General features: G+C 50.7%; 2 protein-coding genes across 8 annotated transcripts; one reads left to right on the top strand and one right to left on the bottom strand.

Annotated features, from left to right (window-relative positions):
- Positions 1–906: 906 nt before the first annotated feature.
- tigd5 (tigger transposable element derived 5) lies at positions 907–3,507 on the bottom strand. Its single transcript, XM_012965135.3, has one exon. The coding sequence runs from the start codon at positions 3,484–3,486 to the stop codon at positions 1,876–1,878; it is 1,611 nt and encodes a 536-aa protein (XP_012820589.1). The 5' UTR covers positions 3,487–3,507; the 3' UTR covers positions 907–1,875.
- Positions 3,508–5,223: 1,716 nt separating this feature from the next.
- Positions 5,224–18,222, top strand: eef1d (eukaryotic translation elongation factor 1 delta (guanine nucleotide exchange protein)). 7 transcript variants are annotated; one of them, XM_012965137.3, is made up of 11 exons: positions 5,224–5,502; positions 7,109–7,128; positions 9,851–11,080; positions 12,337–12,469; positions 13,920–13,994; positions 16,397–16,468; positions 16,975–17,062; positions 17,321–17,409; positions 17,529–17,750; positions 17,851–18,045; positions 18,132–18,222. In XM_012965137.3, the coding sequence occupies exons 3-11, from the start codon at positions 9,864–9,866 to the stop codon at positions 18,168–18,170; spliced, it is 2,130 nt and encodes a 709-aa protein (XP_012820591.1). In that variant the 5' UTR covers positions 5,224–5,502; positions 7,109–7,128; positions 9,851–9,863; the 3' UTR covers positions 18,171–18,222. The 7 variants fall into 7 exon arrangements, with proteins under 7 accessions (XP_012820591.1, XP_012820595.1, XP_012820594.1 ...); XM_012965140.3 differs by lacking the exons at positions 7,109–7,128; positions 9,851–11,080 and having other exon boundaries at positions 5,290–5,502; XM_012965136.3 differs by lacking the exons at positions 5,224–5,502; positions 7,109–7,128 and having other exon boundaries at positions 9,849–11,080.
- Positions 18,223–19,565: the final 1,343 nt, after the last annotated feature.

The following is a 19,565-nucleotide window of genomic DNA, read 5'->3' on the forward strand; positions in this document are numbered from 1 at the left end:
ACCAATTGAAAAGTTGTAAAGCTCCTATCGTTACAGCAACCCGTCTGGTTGTTAGGGGCAGAGACCCTAGCAGCTAAAAACCTGTTCAAATGCGAAGTTTATATAAGAATATTGATCCAATTTGCAGTTGTTTTTTTCTTTTTAATTAGTTGCCTCTTATTATGTGGTTGCTAGGGTCAGTGGTACAAGGATGAGCAGTTCCCTAGCAACCACATAACCGTTTAGTGTTGAACTACAGCTCAACAGGGTTTCCTACAATATAACAGTCACAATCCAGGGCTGAATAACGAATGCAGATTTACATTACAGCATAGAAATCAGTGCAGTCTGCATCAGAATTCATTCAAAATCAGAACAGTTGGACCTCCATTTTCACCTTGATGATTTCCCCAACGACCCCCAACCCTCAGCTTCTCACCAGCAGCCAAGAGCTCACTGAGCACGTGCAGTGCCACTGGCGAATCAGAAAGCACGGATCACTGCTAGGGATGCACCGTAGGCCGAATCCTCCACAAATTGTAAACAAACCATTGTCACGGCCAGCTGTAGAGCGCTTCCAAGTCCAGAACCTTTATTACAAGGAGCTGAACTGCGGCTCTTTTACCTACTTCCATATCTAGCATGAAGCTCCGCCCTTTTGTTTTCTGAGCCCTCCTTCTCTCTCCGACTATGATGACCTCAAAGTGGTGCCTCTGCGCCAATTAAAATCAATCAGGCACGAGCAGTCGGCACCTCTTTGAGGTCATCATAGTCGGAGAGAGAAGGAGGGCTCAGAATGCAAAAGGGGTGGGGCTTTTCAGTAGACAAGGAAGTCAGTAAAAGAGATGCAGTTCAGCTGTAATAGTGAAACGAAATAAATCTGCATGCTGGGGGTCGTTTAGAGTAATTTTAAGGGATTTCAAGATAAAAGGCTTACTTATCCTTTAATCACAAATAATATAAAAAAGAAAGCCCAACTGGAAATAACTTGCTGTCTGCGTCGAAGTACAAATTCAACTTTGCAGCACTAAAGCTGCCCATTCACCGGCCAATGATATCAGGCATCCAACTGACTGGCCCATACGCTAAACAGAGGGGTACCAGTATGGCTTCTGATTGGTCCATTTATTGAGGCCGACAGCAAGAACAATAGGAAATGATGAAGAGCTGCTGCTCCTTTTCCTTGTTAGCTGGCATCATCCAATAGGATCACAAGATGATCCACCAACCTGGAGTACATGTCCAGATGGCCAGGCATTATGGCTGAAATCGGCCAAACTGCTTGACCAAATGTGGGCACATACGGACGGCTGAAGTCTACATGCCCAGTAACGTTGGCAGCCTCAGGGCTCAGCCAATTGGCACCGTATATAGAAACTGGTCCAATTCATTCCTATGGTTCTGTACCCAAAGCAATGAAAACAAGATGAGCTTCTGCTGTTGGTTTCTATGGTACAAAGCCATAGCAATGAAATGGACTATACCTCTCCACAGTGGCGAAGGCTGAGGGGCACGAGTGCTACACCCTGGACCCCCCGTCCTCAGCACTGAAAGTCTTGGAGAAATACATAAGGGAAACCCCAGGCCCAGCAGTGACCCAGTTGTGTATAATGCAGTAGTGAGCTGGGTCCCGAGTTCTGAGTAGTACTACCTGCCTGCAGCAAGGGGCGCTAGACTACCAAGCAGAGTTGGATTATTTGGCCCAACATTTGGGGTTCATATTGCTACATTGTACTGAAGAGAACATTGCTAAGGAAGAGTGGGGGCTCGATAGCTGCCCCCGAGGACTTACATTGGACAATACTACGTTGTAGTGCAAAATATATACTTTGTCTCTATGTGTGCTCACAAACTCTCTAGTGCTTTTAGCTATTTGCCCCCCCAGTCTCGTAAGGATCAGGGGCTTCCGTCGCAGTCTGTTGCTTTGCCCTGTAGCTGCGCTTGAAGCCGCTGAGCCGTGGTTATTAGTGATCGCAGTTGCACTATTTTCAGAGGACCGACTTTCTGCGGGTCTTGAGCTTCTAACCAACGTAGAGCGGTCTTCAGGCCGTGGATGGCCTCAGCCGCAGACGGCATAGGATCCCTCTCTATCTCATCGACGCCCATGTCCATATCTCCCGAGGGGTCATCGGGTGCAAGGAACGTGCAGCCAGAATCTCCAATTCTGTCCTCTTCAACAACGGATATGGAGTCGTCCAGGTGAACCCACTCGGCGATGTCCTCAGGCAGCATCTGCTTGTAGGCCAAGGTGGCCAGATTGGTCAAATCAGCGAAGACCTTGCTGTACTCCTCTTCCTTGGTTTCCGCGCTGGCGTTTGTCTCAAAAGCCGCCCGAAGACCATAGAGCCAGCACTTCTCAATGCTCCCGGCCTGTATCATGTTCCACGACTGGCCTGCTAGATAAATCATGTCTTTGAGCCTGAAAGAAGTGACAAAGTCAGAGGGGGAGCTATCGCAGGACACCATTAGCTTGAGAAGCTCTCGCCTGTACAGTTGCTTGAAGGAAGAGATGACTCCCTGGTCCATGGAAGGGATTTTACTCCTCGTGGTTTTGGAGAGAAATAAGACTCGGATGTTGCCATCAGCCGTTTGCAGATCTTCCTCAGGTGGCTTCCCAGGGCATTGGTTGACTAAGAGCACGGCTTTCTGCTGGAGGCAACATCTCTTCAGGTAACGCTTGACTGCAGGAACAAATTCCTCCAGGAACCACTCTCTCAGGAGCTCCTGGGTCACCCACGCGTTTCTAGAGTAGTGATAAACCGCGGGGAACTTGTCCTGATTGTGGTGGCGCAGGCTGGGGGGATCCCGGAGCTTCCCGACCACCAGAGGCTTCAGCTTATGGCTTCCCGTGAGATTGGCGGCCAACAGAACCGTAACCCTTTCCTTTATGTGCTTGTAGCCGTCGGGCTGCTTGGCCAAGATCATGTCGTGGGTCTGGTCGGGCAGCAGTTTCCAGTACAGCCCGGTAATATTGGCATTGTATATCTGCTCATCTCCGTAGCCGCTGTCAGCGACTGGAGTATTGGGCTGTTCCGGGAATATTATCACAGGATCCATTTCTGTCTGCCTCACCTCCGATTCGCCATATATGCGCTGACTGGATATTCCGTGTCTTTTCTGCCAGCGCCAGAACCAGCCGTGGCTCGCCTTAAAGGTGCATTCGTCTCCGTAAATCTGCTTGGCAAACGCCTCTGCCTGCGCCTGGATAATGGGCCCCGACAGAGGAATGCCCTGCTGGCGCAGGGAGATAAACCAGCTGTACACTGCCCTGTCTATTTCTTCCTCATTGGCAAGTCGCATCTTTTTCCTGTGGGTGCCCACATCGCCCCCGAGCTGGTCCAGGAACCATCTGAGTTTTTGCTCGTCCTTCAGCCAGCCCCGCAGGGTCCCCCCCGGCACCCCAAAGTCCCTCGATACACTTGCTTGCCTTTCTCCATTTTTCACCCGTTCGATGGCCTCCAGCTTATCCTTGATAGAGTAGGCTTTGCGAAATGCCATCTTTACCATAGTGGGCGTGCATTCGGAGATTCCAGCTGTGGCGCCACTGGGTACAGACAGGCTGGTTGGTTACAGGAAATCAGGACTGGCATCAGCGGGTAAGAATATGGCAATCAACTCAGTATCTGCTTCTTGGAGAAGGGATTTATCCGCCATTAAAGTGGGAGAGCTCTAAAGTCTAATGAAACAGTGCCAGGGTGGCACCAATACCAGTGGGATGCCAAGTTGTGCCAGTTATAAGCATTCACAAGCTGTAACAATACACAAGTCCCTGTTACACAATGCTGGGTGCTGCAGATGTGGTTACACAGGGTGCCAAGGTGGCACCAATACCAGTGGGATGCCAAGTTGTGCCAGTTATAAGCATTCACAAGCTGTAACAATACACAAGTCCCTGTTACACAATGCTGGGTGCTGCAGATGTGGTTACACAGGGTGCCAGGGTGGCACCAATACCAGTGGGATGCCAAGTTGTGCCAGTTATAAGCATTCACAAGCTGTAACAATACACAAGTCCCTGTTACACAATGCTGGGTGCTGCAGATGTGGTTACACAGGGTGCCAGGGTGGCACCAATACCAGTGGGATGCCAAGTTGTGCCAGTTATAAGCATTCACAAGCTGTAACAATACACAAGTCCCTGTTACACAATGCTGGGTGCTGCAGATGTGGTTACACAGGGTGCCAGGGTGGCACCAATACCAGTGGGATGCCAAGTTGTGCCAGTTATAAGCATTCACAAGCTGTAACAATACACAAGTCCCTGTTACACAATGCTGGGTGCTGCAGATGTGGTTACACAGGGTGCCAGGGTGGCACCAATACCAGTGGGATGCCAAGTTGTGCCAGTTATAAGCATTCACAAGCTGTAACAATACACAAGTCCCTGTTACACAATGCTGGGTGCTGCAGATGTGGTTACACAGGGTGCCAGGGTGGCACCAATACCAGTGGGATGCCAAGTTGTGCCAGTTATAAGCATTCACAAGCTGTAACAATACACAAGTCCCTGTTACACAATGCTGGGTGCTGCAGATGTGGTTACACAGGGTGCCAGGGTGGCACCAATACCAGTGGGATGCCAAGTTGTGCCAGTTATAAGCATTCACAAGCTGTAACAATACACAAGTCCCTGTTACACAATGCTGGGTGCTGCAGATGTGGTTACACAGGGTGCCAGGGTGGCACCAATACCAGTGGGATGCCAAGTTGTGCCAGTTATAAGCATTCACAAGCTGTAACAATACACAAGTCCCCTTTACACAATGCTGGGTGCTGCAGATGTGGTTACACAGGGTGGCAGGAAGAATATGGGGGTTGCCCACTGTAATGCCAGCTGAACAGTCTGTATTTGCCCTTCATTGGGAATGGGATTGGCAGTTGCAGCCCGTCAGGTTGTGCTTATATCCAGCCCGGAGCTTCTCTTTCTTCTCTCCCATTGGCAGTTCTCACAGAAGCCTGCTTCCGCACCCAGCTGTGCCAGGCTAAGGACGGGCCAGAGGATGCTGCGCCTGCGCACAAACTCCTCACCCCGCTGCATCCAACCTGAGCATCCCGCATGCGCAGTGCGTCCTATTCGGCACTTACGCACAGCTGATACGGTATCACGCATGCGCAGGAAGCCTTCCGCCGCCATATTGGATTCGTCTTTCTGTCACGCACGCTTGAGAAATTTTACTCGCGTCAGCTTGTGCTACTGCGCATGCTCCAAATGTCAAACCCCCTCTCTCTATCGGGCTAAACCAATCGGCAAGGGGGAGCCGGGAGTTTAAACGCTTAGCAGAGCGAGTATAAAGCAACAGCGTAGGTCGGAAATTAGAGCGGTTTATTATAAAAGGCTGTTAAATCTGCCATGGAGTTAACGCTAGCCCGCAGCGCGGCCCGAGCTTTCTAGCGCTGAGAGCGTTAGTAGAAGGAAACCCCCGCTAGTGGGCTGCTCCGGCCGAGCCTGTCTAGTAGTGCGCGTCACATGGTCTCCCTCGGCCCTTCCCTCCCTCACTCCGGGCTGCAACCAGCGGAATCTGTGTGAGTACCGGCCGGCGGGTGTGCGTGGGTACGGGGCCGGCGGGTGTGCGTGGGTACGGGGCCGGCGGGTGTGCGTGGGTACGGGGCCGGCGAGTGTGCGTGGGTACGGGGCCGGCGGGTGTGCGTGGGTACGGGGCCGGCGCCCTGTGGCGTCTGTGTGGGTCTCTATGGGTCCTGTGCCGGACCTGGGTATCAGGAGGGGGGGGGGGGTAAGGGAACCAGGGATGTTTATTGCCAGCTGGGGGGGTTTATGCAGTTATTTGGGGGGATATGGATCAATACTGTACAGTCTCCCGCTGCCTCCGTCTGATGTAACCGGTCACTATTGATCTATGTATAATATCTATGTATAATATCTATGTATAATATCTATGTATAATATCTATGTATAATATCTATACACTGTATATATGTGTAATTGTTCCTATAGACACCGGGACTGTGAGCCGTCACTCTCGGGGCGCACGGATTTCATATTATTATCTTATTAACCCCCTGTTTGTATTAATGTATCTACTGTACAGCGCTGCGTACATAATAGCACTTTATAAATAAAGATATACATACATACATACATACTGGGGTGCATTATAGCGGTTGAATGGATGTTGTGTATAATATATATATATATTTATATGAGAGTGAGTGTGTGTATATATGGGACGCTGTATCAGCCAACAGGCCCCAGGATTCATACTACATGAGTCCCAATCTGCACCCCACATGTTCCAACCTGATTGGGGGAGTTTAGCCGTTGCCCCCGTGCAGTGCATGTATCTAGCCGTGTATTATTACTCCCTTACCGTATGTATATGTGTATATATGGGACGCTGTATCAGCCAACAGGCCCCAGGATTCATTCTACACGAGTCCCACTCTGCACCCCACATGTTCCAACCTGATTGGGGGAGTTTAGCCGTTGCCCCCCGTTTCTGTGTATGTATCTGTGTATAATTACCCCCTTACAGCATCCCATATATACACACATACATACGGTAAGGGGGTAATTATACACAGTTAGATACATACACAGAAACGGGGGGGCAACGGCTAAACTCCCCCAATCAGGTTGGGACTCGTGTAGAATGAATCCTGGGGCCTGTTGGCTGATACAGCGTCCCATATATACACATATACATACGGTATCAGCCAACAGGCCCCAGGATTCATACTACATGAGCCCCACTCTGCGCCCCACATGTTCCAACCTGATTGGGGGAGTTTAGCCGTTGCCCCTGTGCATCGCCCCCCGTTTCTGTGCATGTATGTAGCTGTGTATAACTGCCCCCTTACCGTATGTATATGTGTGTATATGGGACGCTGTATCAGCCAACAGACCCCAGGATTCATTCTACACAGGGAGTCCCACTCTGCACCCCACATGTTCCAACCTGATTGGGGGAGTTTAGCCGTTGCCCCCGCGCAGTGCATGTATCTAGCCGTGTATAATTGCCCCCTTACCGTATGTATAGTGAGTGTGCCAGTGAGTGAGAGCGCTGGGTGTGCATGCAGTCTCCCAGCACTAACCTTATTGTGACTGTCTCGGTTGCCGGCTGGGGTGTCTCTGCTCTAACTCTGCCTGCCCTTCTCTTTACTGCTGACTCAGGACTTGCACCCCGGTACATAGTGAGTATGCCTCGACCTTATCCTGCCGCCATCGCTCCATCCCATAATCCTCTGCACCAGTGCATGCCCACCCCCCACCCCCCTTTCATCTGCTCTTTCCATGGGGGTCACCCATTAAAATGTTAGGATTTAGGAACCAATTTCATTTAAAGGGGTCATTCACCCTCAGGAAACAGAGTAGGTCTTTATTCAACCTATGTTACTATGCTGTAGAATGGCCTATTCTTAGCAACTTTTCAATTGGCCTTTATTTTTTATATTTTTTGAGCAACAATCTTCTGCTTCTTTGCAGCTTTCAAATGGGGGTCACTGACCCCGGCAGCCAAACCCTATTGCTCTGTGAGGCTCCAGTTTTATTGTTACTTTATATTATTCCTTCTTTCTATGTGTGCCCTCTTCTATTCATATTCCCATGTCTTTCATACTACTGTCTGGTTGCTAGGTTAAATTGGACCCTAGCAACCAGATAGCTGCTGAAATTCCAAATGGGAGAGCGGCTGAACAAAAAGCTTTATAATTAAAAAAGCACATATAGAAAATGAAGACCAATTCAGTTTAGCTTAGCAACCAGGCAGGGGTTTGAATGGCAGACTGGAATATGAATAGGGGAGGGGCTGAATAGAAAGAGAAGGAATAAAAAGTAACAATAAAACTGGAGCCTCACAGAGCAATAGGGTTTGGCTGCCGGGGTCAGTGACCCCCATTTGAAAGCTGCAAAGAGTCAGAAGAGAAAGGCGAATAATTTAAAAACTATAAAAAAATAAATAATGAAGACCAATTGCAAAGTTACTAGGGTTAGGACATCCTATAACATACTGAAAGCTAACTTAAATTGAATTGTTGCTTAAGGGACCACAACACTTTGGTTTACGCAATCAGCAAAGTCGATCCCATGCACTCCCGACTGCAGAATCGTTTGATTGGATAAACCCATAAGGGTTAATCATTGCAAACCCGAAGGGGGGTGGTTGCGCCAAAGGTCGCCTGCCCCTTCTATAGGTGCGAGTAGCAGCTATACGTATATATACTCTCTGATTGGGCCTTCAACTTATAATGGAAAGAGCAATTTCATATCTCCATTGTGACGTCGTCTCGTTCATTCCACTCGCCCGTAGCATTGTAACGTAGGTGCAGCTATTGTGTGCTTGTCCCCGTATTGTGGCTAGTCACTGTCATTGCATGTTGGGCACCCCTCACCCTGTGCTAAGGACTGGGGGGCTACTAGCCGGAGGGCTCACACCTTGTGCTTTGCTGATGGCCCTAAGATGAAGGGGCTGTGTGCTCCTAGTCTAATAGGAAATTATACTCCTGGTTGTAAGCAGGGGCTATTTTACATTTATTACCCTCTAGTCACTGACGGATGATGTGGGTTCTGTGCACTGAGAATTTCTCTGCTATTTATGTACTGTATATCAATAACAAGCAGCAGCGGATTGCCTAGGTCAGTATTTTCCACATACCCCAACGGCGCCGCCTAGTGGTCTAACATTGCTGTTCTGTGGTTGGTAAATGCTTCTGCTGGGGCAATTGAGACTGCTGCTGTTAAGTAAAAACAGATACATGGAGAGGAATCGTCCTGGGCACATAAGAACCATACACAGTGTGCTGTGACTTGGGGAATAAGTGGGAGAGCCCCGACCTTAGAGAGCCCCGACCCTGGGGTCTCTAAATGTAAAAAATGTTGGGGGATGACCAATAAGGGCTGTGATTGGTTGTTTGATAGCCCAGTGATGACTGGCAGCCTACAGGAGGCTCTGCTTGGCAGTACACACAGTCTTTATGCCTACAAATATTGTCTTCAAGTCAGAAATTTTAAAAATGAAAACCTGCTTTGAGGACATTGGGAGCAACATCGGAGGGGCTGGTGAGCAACATGTTGCCCCCAAGTCACTGGTTGGGAGTCCCGAGCCCCGACCCTAGAGTCCCGAGCCCCGACCCTAGAGTCCCGAGCCCCGACCCTAGAGTCCCGAGCCCCGACCCTAGAGTCCCGAGCCCCGACCCTAGAGTCCCGAGCCTGCAAGTAATTGTGAAGGTGTGAGAGACCCAACATAAGTCCTTAGTAGGGCAGATATGAAGGCTCTGTGCCCTGGGGTTTAATAGTAGTCATTCTCCCAAATGAAGTGCCCAGTCTGGCTGGAAATGATGCACAACCCTCCGAATCTTCTTGCTTGGGCACAAGCTTTAGACACCAAAACAGTCCAGTTCTTGGTGGCAAACTGATTCCAAAGACTGCATTAGTAGAGCCGCCATTATTCCAGCCATGCACATACAGAAGAGTTCTAGAGTAAAGAATGGATCTTCTGTTGGGTTCCTCTATCATTCACTTGTTTCCTGCAGCCCAGTCAGTTGTTGCATGTTCCATGTTTGAGTCTTGGCGGTGGGAGAGCTAAATGGGGAGCCAAGTTTTACACAAGAAGACTTTAAGTTTCCATGTCGTGCTGACATTACTGTTAAACGGGGGGTACTAACAATGGGAGGTGGGTTTCCTTCTTGGGATAGCGACCTACTCACCACCTGCACCATTCCAGGGAAGAGACGGTCAAGATGAGCCAATAATATCCTCATTGGGCAGTTGGTGACCGCACGTTCCACTAGTCTAGATTATGCCCTTCAGCTTGGGTATGGGCCGTTTACCCCTAATCTGTCTTCTTGTTTAAAGCTTTGTATATTAACCTGCATGTTCTGACCAATGCTTTCCAGTTGCTTAGTTTATGCTCTGTAGCGTTTCAGGCAGAATGAGGACCAGGAAACACCAGAGCCCAGTGGAGTCCACTTGGGTCGAGAAGCCTCAATGCGTCGAGGCCCCACGGGCCAGTTGTGAAGCTCAGGCTGGGAATGCAGCTGCACCGCCCAAAGGCCAAAGAGAGCGCAGTGTCTCCAATGGTGTAAGCCTCTCCGATTCCGGTGAAAATTCCTTGAATATCGACCAAAAGAAGGCGAACGGCAAAAGGCAGAAAAGGCGAAGAAAGTCTCCGAAGAACAAGGTCGTTCTGCCGAGTTTCGACTGCACTCTTGCTGGGTTGATGGCCGATACGGTGTGGCTAGATAAGTGTGCGTATGAAGAGGCTGAACGCGCTTATTATACCAAGGGTGCCGCAGAGCAGGCCAGGGCGCCAGAGACAAATCCACTAACCGGTGCTGTCACACTGACTCCTCGGGAATCTGAGCATATCGGGTCTGGTACTGGGCACCCACCCATCAGTAACTGCTGCCACAGTGGGCTGGTTGCTTGTCATCATGTAGACAATGGCATATGGCTGAATAAACTGAACTTCGATGATGCAGAGCATCAGTTTGTTATGAGGTTCGGGTCACCCTTTGCCCCACATTCCCTTGAACTTCCACTTAGGCAACCCGAGAGTGGATTCCCGGGGGGCATACAAGGAACCCCTGATGAAGGGTACGTCAGTGCCATCCCTACTCCCGCCTCGCACCCCTTCCTGGATTTGGGTTCTGTCTCCTCGCTGGTTCCCTCCTCCGACCCAACTGTGAATGGAAAGCCTCATTGGGCCGGTCTCCAAGATCTCCTGGCCGAGGTGTGGCTAGACAAGCCGGCCTATGACCAGGCAGAGAGAAGTTTTTACGAGACGGTGGCTAGAAGCCACTCTCCATTACGGGTTGAAGCGCAGCAACACTGGGGCGTGCACTCTGGGAAGAAAAACAAGCGCGACAAGTGGAATCGGAAATCCACCACCAAACAGGCCACCACCAAGAAATGCGAGTTGCCCGTTATTCCCGAGGAAACGGGAGGGCTGCTCCATAAACCCGTCTATTATTTCCTCCATCCGGACAGTGAAACCGTGTGGCTTGATAAGACTTCCTATGACAGAGCGGAGGCCACGTTCTACATAGGCCAACACTTGGGCTCCTCCTTAAATTTCAAGGATTCGCCCGCCTCCAAGCTTTCAAGACCCGCCAAGTCCAAGCGATGCGGCGCCCCCTGCCATTCTAAGTAGGCTTTTTTGTGCTTCTCAGTATTGTGGCCAAATGTGTTTCCTGCGCAAAATTATTAACTACTAATTGTATTTATGGAAAGGGTGGTGGGATCGGTGCTGTGCTCCCTCGTTATCGGTCTGTATGTGTAATATGCCCACCTATGTACGGCCAGCCTGCTCCCTTGAGCTACAGATGCACAGGCCGCTATTCCCAGTCATTCTAGACTTCGTGTTCTGGGTGCCGCCTAATGGTTCCATGCAGTGGTCACCCATTCTGGTGGTACCCATTGGGATGCTTCGGCAGGGTACAAGGGTAGATAACTAGATAAACTCGCCATACATGTAGCCAATAGAAATGATAAAAGGTATGTGTATGGTGGCCTGATTGTCCAAATGTTGATATCGGTCAGGGCAGTGTAAAGGCAGCCATACTGCATAATATGTGTCGGTTCAGCCCATTGGTTAGATACCCTGTGGGGTCAGACCTTGTATGGGCTACTGATCTTCCGTAGAACCCAAGCAAGCTAAGGATTGGAAAGGGTTGTACCGAGGACCCCACACATGTGCTGCCCGGGGTCTTCAGATGTTAAACACATGGAAATTGTCAGGTAGAGTTTAGTTTGGGCACCTGGCTAGTTGTATTCTGTTCCTTAGCCAATAGGAGTGCTAACGGCACCACTGGGCCACTTGGGTACAACAATAAAACTGCACTCAACGAGTCCAGAGAGAGCGGCAGCCAAGTTGCCATTTTTCTACTACTATTATATACTCCCTATAGTACTACTACTACTACTACTACTATTAGATACTACCACTACTATTCGATACTCCCTATACTACTACTATTATATACTACTATGATATACTAAGTGTACTATTCTTTACTCCCTATACTACTACTATTATATACTACCACTACTACTATATACTACCTATAATACTATTACCACTAGTATTCTTCACTCCCTGTACTAGTATTATATACCCCCTGTACTACTACTATTAGATGCTCCCTATATAGTGGGGCAGGAATTGCGTATCATTACAGTTTATATTCAGCTCTAACCTGTATTGTATAAATGAGCCAGTGTGGCCGTGGCGCCCCCACCCTAGAGCCAATAGAGCTGTAGGGGAGACTGGATAAGCCAATTAGAATACAGGGGCTTTCACGCAGGGCCCATAGACGTGAAATAAGCACTAAGTTGGTAAGTGAATGAGACGCAGGAAGGTAGTTTTGTAAAATAACAATGTTTTTTCTTCCCTCACTTTTTAGGAAAATGTCGGCCTCGTTTATCAGCACAGAGAAGGTCTGGCTCGACAAGTGCAAGTACGACGATGCCGAGAGGCAGTATTATGAGACCCTAAGCAGGGGGTCCGCACCTAATAACCCCCACAACTCCCCACAGGTAAGGGTGCCCCTGGGTAATACTGCATTGGATCCCAGTTATATGGGTGCCCCCGGGTAATACTGCATTGGGCCCAGTTATATGGGTGCCCCCGGGTAATACTGCATTGGATCCCAGTTATATGGGTGCCTCCGGGTAATACTGCATTGGCTCCCAGTTATATGGGTGCCCCCGGGTAATACTGCATTGGGCCCAGTTATATGGGTGCCCCCGGGTAATACTGCATTGGCTCCCAGTTATATGGGTGCCCCCGGGTAATACTGCATTGGGCCCAGTTATATGGGTGCCCCCGGGTAATACTGCATTGGGCCCAGTTATATGGGTGCCCCCGGGTAATACTGCATTGGATCCCAGTTATATGGGTGCCTCCGGGTAATACTGCATTGGCTCCCAGTTATATGGGTGCCCCTGGGTAATACTGCATTGGATCCCAGTTATACGGGTGCCTCCGGGTAATACTGCATTGGATCCCAGTTATACGGGTGCCTCCGGGTAATACTGCATTGGATCCCAGTTATATGGGTGCCCCTGGGTAACACTGCATTGGCTCCCAGTTATATGGGTGCCCCTGGGTAACACTGCATTGGCTCCCAGTTATATGGGTGCCCCTGGGTAGTAGCACAGTTGGGACTCCACCCTGCTCACATTCCCAGCAGTATCTTCTGAGCTTCTCACCAAACACAACTCCTTCCTTATTTACTAAGTATACTTGGATGTTCTGAAAGGCAGGGAGGGGACTCAAGCTCCAATCAGCTTCCATTACTCCTACCTACAGACTCCTGCTTAATGCTCGGCTTCTTGTACGGGGTGTCTACTAATCCTGTGCTACTGTTACCTGGCTGCCCTTGTAGGACGGCTAATGGGGCTCTTGCTGTCTCTGCATGATCTTGGGTGCTCATGGGACGTCTTGTGTCCTCATCTCCGACTACTCCTGGCTGCTCTTTCCCCTTCAGTTTGTTCATAGGACAGATTTCTTCTTGCCCCACTCAGTGAGTGCATACTAGCATCGGACGTAGGGCTGAGCCCCTTAAGCACCATGTGTGTCAGTTACCCGGTTTCTTTCGCTTTTCTGAAGGACGCCCCTTGGCCCTTCTTTGAAGGACGCCCCATGGCCCTTCTTTGAAGGACGCCCCTTGGCCCTTCTTTGAAGGACGCCCCTTGGCCCTTCTTTGAAGGACGCCCCTTGGCCCTTCTTTGAAGGACGCCCCTTGGCCCTTCTTTGAAGGACGCCCCTTGGCCCTTCTTTGAAGGACGCCCCTTGGCCCTTCTTTGAAGGACGCCCCTTGGCCCATCTGCTCTTCTGTGTGTCCCCTTAAGGTTCCATATCAACGCAACAGAACAGGCCAGTTGGCCAAAGCCAAAAGCTTGTAGCATTATAATTGGATTCGTCCTTTTCTTTCTCTCTCCGTGTAATTGTCTGTGGTTGTTTGCGCGGTGGTGGCGGCGGCAGGAGCAGGACGGAGCGAGCACAATCCTCCGAGACATTGCGAGAGCCAGGGAGAATATCCAGAAATCGCTGGCCGGAGTGAGTACATAAGGACGCGGAGTCTCACCAGCGGCGGGGCGAGCTGCCATACCCTAACCCGCGTCTCTGCTTCCATCATTGCTTGTGTGTCGGGGTACATGGCAGGCAAGGCCAAACTGTGATAGGCTCCCACTGCACACTGATACCCCATGGGGTCTGGGGTTCCCTCACCTACCCCTGTCCCAAACCTTAGAGGGGATTTAAGAATATGCACCTTACTTGCCCCCTGTGATGTCAGATAGGGGCAGGTGCTTAGAAGAGGGTGGGGAGCTACAGGGGATGACCCCTGGAGGGAGGGGCCTGTTTAGAGGTTTAGCCAATGATCTACCTGTGTTCCATACCTGAGGGGGTCACATTGCTGCGATATCTATGGACTAGGGTCCCGCCACCCCCTTAATGACCATGAGAGAGAGCAGCCTGGGTATGTGGGAGGGGCAGGCAGCCATCTTGTTAATCCATTTGGGACCGGGTATTCTGGCATTATAATTTAATAAGCCAATAGTGTGCATGATAGGCTAATGTGCTCCTTCCGGCCTATCAGCTGCTCTTTAGGTCACATGGTTTCTCCTTGCCTGCCACCCCTGTACCATTGCACAACCTGCATGATTTAACCCTTCCCTGTAACTCCATGTCTAGCTGCCCCATGTGGTGTTCTATGTAGAATGTGGCCCTGTTGCTAGGCAGACCCTTCATGGCATTTGTTCCCCCCTTTTTATTCTCTTGGGTGCAAATGAAAGGTGACTTGTTTATTTACTATCGCCCTGGCCCCATTTATGGCATATGGGCCGTGTGATTATTGCCTTGGCCAACCATAATGGTCTCCTGGCCGCAGCTTGGTCACACCCAGAGGATCATGGGAGGCTTCCCCTGTCCTGCGGTCAGACTCTCGCCCCTAGCTCGCTTGTGTCAACAACTGCATTTAGCTGTTAATTTGCAACCAGCTGACCAACCAAGGAGCAATACGATTGGCCAGAAGCTGCCAAACTGCCCAATCTGCTTTGAGGCAATACCATACGGCCTAAACTCTGGGAAATGCTCTCCATGAGTGGCCATTTCTACCGCCTCTCTAACAAGAACGACAGTCCTGCCTTGCTTTATGGCAATGTACATACATAGGGCAATGTACAGACGTTGGGCAGCTTGCTGTTGCTAATTAACCTAAAGCTCCAAAAAAATAAGGTTCTAATTAAGAAACCTTTAATGCTCTCCATTTGCTCTCGTAACAATGTGGGTGCCCCGTATAGTCGGGTTCCGGGCTCTGCATGACTCTCACCTGGTTCTGATGGTCCAGAATTGTGTAATTGTGTTTTTGTGCAGTGCTTGCCCTCTTTGTACCCACTTGCCCCCATCAAATGGGCGGACCCATGACACTTGACCTTCTTACCTACCCATGGAGTGTTGCTGTGCAATGCTTGTACCCACTTGCCCCCATCCAATGGGCGGAGCCATGACACTTGACCTTCTTACCTACCCATGGAGTGTTGCTGTGCAATGCTTGTACCCACTTGCCCCCATCCAATGGGCGGAGCCATGACACTTGACCTTCCCACCTACCCATGGAGTGTTGCTGTGCAATGCTTGTACCCACTTGCCCCCATCCAATGGGCGGAGCCATGACACCTGACCTTCCCACCTACCCATGGAGTGTTGCTGTGCAATGCTTGTACCCACTTGCCCCCATCCAATGGGCGGAGCCATGACACCTGACCTTCCCACCTACCCATGGAGTGTTGCTGTGCAATGCTTGTACCCACTTGCCCCCATCCAATGGGCGGAGCCATGACACCTGACCTTCCCACCTACCCATGGAGTGTTGCTGTGCAATGCTTGTACCCACTTGCCCCCATCCAATGGGCGGAGCCATGACACCTGACCTTCCCACCTACCCATGGAGTGTTGCTGTGCAATGCTTGTACCCACTTGCCCCCATCCAATGGGCGGAGCCATGACACCTGACCTTCCCACCTACCCATGGAGTGTTGCTGTGCAATGCTTGTACCCACTTGCCCCCATCCAATGGGCGGAGCCATGACACCTGACCTTCCCACCTACCCATGGAGTGTTGCTGTGCAATGCTTGTACCCACTTGCCCCCATCCAATGGGCGGAGCCATGACACCTGACCTTCCCACCTACCCATGGAGTGTTGCTGTGCAATGCTTGTACCCACTTGCCCCCATCCAATGGGCGGAGCCATGACACCTGACCCATGGAGTGTTTCCCCTCTCCCCTGACTCCTAGTTGCATGGATGCTAATAGTAGCTCGGGGGGCTACAGACCCTCATTATATGGAATGGCCAGAGTGGGGGTGCATGCTCAGGCCTTCCTGCCCCGTGTGATGCATGTTCTGCCCCCCTTGCCTCCTGATGATCCGCCATTAAATCCACGTTTTCCCCTTTCTAGCTCAGGACAGTCCTGCATAACCCTAAGGAAGCTCAGGCCGCCCTCCCCCAGGGCCAAACAGGGCCCCGTACTGTAAGTTTCTCTGGGAACGTGGGACAGACATGTAACTGGTACCGTAGGCCCCCCCCCCCCCAGATACTGTTATGTACTGAGTGTGTTGGATTCACAACTGGGGCCCCGGGTGGCATTAAGCCAAGGACTCCGCTGCCCATTATGGTCGATGTCCTAGAGGTAGGAGAGTGCAGCTCCTCAGCAGCCCCCCCCCCTCCATTCCACTTTAAAATGGCAGAAAATTTTAAATATATGAATTGCTAACTGTCGCCTTGGCTGTCTCAGCCCTGTAGTTGGCAGTGAGGGCAGTCATTGCTTATATTGCTCTCCCGGTGTCAGGGCAATGCTGTGGGGTTCTGCGCCCCCATCTTCTCTCTGCTTGTGCTGCCACTTGCTTATCCCCCCCCCCCCGCTCATGTATTTCATCTCCAGCTATTGTGGGTCATGTGACCTTTTTTTTTTTTTTTATTTGTTACCCAAAATTCTTCATCCTTCCTTAACCTCTTCCTCTCCTTTTGGTCTTTCAGAGTGGGGCCGCTTCCAACAGCGGAGACAGCAGTGAGCTGGCCGCCCGAGTAGCGAATCTGGAACAGGAGAACCAAAGCCTCCATAAAGGTGCCCGACTCTACTTCTGATTGGCCGGGGCTGGCATGTGACTGTAACCTTAGAGCAATGGCTTCATACTGTTGCTTATAACTTTAACATAATGGCCAGAGCACTACTCCTGCTTTTGGTGTTCTGGCTATTATGTTAGACATCTGCCCACTCCGGCCTTGATAGATGGCATTTGTGCCCAACTAACTATATTACAGAAATGTATTATTTTTGTATATGTCAATGGGCTCCAGTTTAACCTCTTCATTTCCGCTCTAGTTGTGAAAGACCTTCAGTCGGCCATTTCTAAGCTGGAGAGCCGCCTCAGCACACTGGAGAAGTCGGCCAGCTCCCAGCCACCCATAAAGGTACAGAATGAACGGCAGCCTTTTAGCAAGTGCACTAGGGGGCGCTATTTTTCTTCTGGTTCCTGGTGTTTTTCAAAATATCTCCCCCACGTCCAGCTGCTTGTTTTGCTTCCTTTCAGGTAGCGGCTCCCGTACAGAAGGTCCAAGTCACGCCGGCCGCTAAGGAAGAGAACGGAACCGCTGAGGATGATGACGATGACATCGACCTCTTTGGCAGCGATGAAGAGGAGGATGCGGAGGCCGAGAGGATCAGGGAGGAGCGGCTACGGCAGTATGCTGAGAAGAAAGCCAAGAAGCCTGGAGTCATAGCCAAGTCGTCCATCCTACTGGACGTGAAGCCGGTGAGTCTGGTTCCTCGTGTTTTACTTCCCCTTTACTTTCACCGACTGGTTCTGTGAGTATTTAGCAGGCGGCACTTGCGACTGACATTGCTTTCTGCAGTGGGACGACGAGACGGACATGGCGAAGCTGGAGGAGTGCGTACGAACGGTTCAGATGGACGGCCTGCTGTGGGGCTCCTCCAAGCTGGTTCCGGTCGGTTACGGGATCAAGAAGTTACAGATCCAGTGTGTCGTCGAGGACGACAAGGTCGGCACAGACATCCTGGAAGAGGAGATCACCAAGTTTGAGGACTATGTAAGTGCCCAGTGCTGATTGGTCCAATCGCTGAGGTTCTGTTCCCTACCAGCTCACTTACTAACATGGCTGCTTCTCTCTCTCAGGTGCAGAGCGTCGACATCGCTGCTTTCAACAAGATCTAAAATGGCCCCTGCCAGGCTGGGCTGCCAATAAAGCACCGTGCAGATACTGCTCCATGTCTGTCTGTCTCATTCATGCGCCGACCGAACCGCTGGGAGTGTAGCGCCAGAGCTAGCACTCATTATTCAGGCCTTGTAATGGGGGCGGGGCTGCCATATCAGTTACAGAAGCCCTTCCCTACTGTACCTGGGGGCATTGTACCCTGACACAGGGGGGTGCAGTATAAACGGGTCAGATCCCAGACTCCATAGATACAAACCGGGGCAGTGATGCCATGAAATAGTTAATTTGTAGGTTCTGGATCAGCAGCTCCATGGAACCAATAATGGCTCAGCCCTTACCATTGGGGGGGGGGGGGTACCTTGTCCATTAAATTACATTCTAAGGTAGAGTTTTGTTAGTGAGCTTCGAAAGTGGCAGTTTGCCCCAGGGGGTAGGTACCAAGGGAGTCCTGACCCACATCTGGAGTTGGACCTATGCTCTTCTGCCAGTCTTGGAGGTGGAACTGAGGGAAAAGATGGAGTTGGAGAAAAGAAATAGGGATTGGGACAGAAATGGAACTGGAGAAAGGAATAGAGGCGGGGCTGGAAAAAGGGAATGGGGGAGGGGTATTGAATCCAGGTGGAGCTGGAGACAAGAAAATAGGGGAGGGGATTGGAAGAGAGGTGGGGCTGGGAACAGGGGAGGGGATTGGAAGAGAGGTGGGGCTGGGAACAGGGGAGGGGATTGGAAGAGAGGTGGGGCTGGGAACAGGGGAGGGGATTGGAAGAGAGGTGGGGCTGGGAACAGGGGAGGGGATTGGAAGAGAGGTGGGGCTGGGAATAGGAATGGGTTGGATTAGAATGAAAATTAAGTTACTGCAACAGGGTTGACAGAAAGGAGTGAGGGCGAATAAATGAGCAGGGGTGGAGCTGGAGAAGACGAATAGGAATACAGAAGGGTAAGGGGAATATACAGAGAAAAGAAGGAAGGCGGGGTCCCCCAGACTGCAGGACTCCCCAGAATCCATTGACCTAATGGCAGCCACACAGGGCTAGATCCCATGTAGTATCTGTCCAATCAAAACTGTAGCAGGGGTCACACAGCACACGCCCCTTCCTCCTGTGCTGCTTCTTCAGGAAGAGGAGCTGCAGCACCACACGCTGGCCAACATGGGGTTCATATAATCCTGGTACGTAGATATGGGATTTGGGCCTTTGCAGTAGGATTCACATTCGGCCAAATCAATTAAATCCAATGGGAACGCAGTTCTCTTTAACCCTTCCTTGGTGTCAGGATTCACATTCCGTTTGGTATTCGGCTGAATCTGTTACAAAGGTTTGACCGAATCCAAAATGGTAAATTTGGCGCCTCCCTAGTCAGGCTGATTGGCCGCCATTCCCACCCCGAAAACCCTT

This window comes from Xenopus tropicalis, chromosome 6 (assembly GCF_000004195.4).
Source record: "Xenopus tropicalis strain Nigerian chromosome 6, UCB_Xtro_10.0, whole genome shotgun sequence".
In the NCBI taxonomy this organism is placed as follows: Eukaryota; Metazoa; Chordata; class Amphibia; order Anura; family Pipidae; genus Xenopus; species Xenopus tropicalis.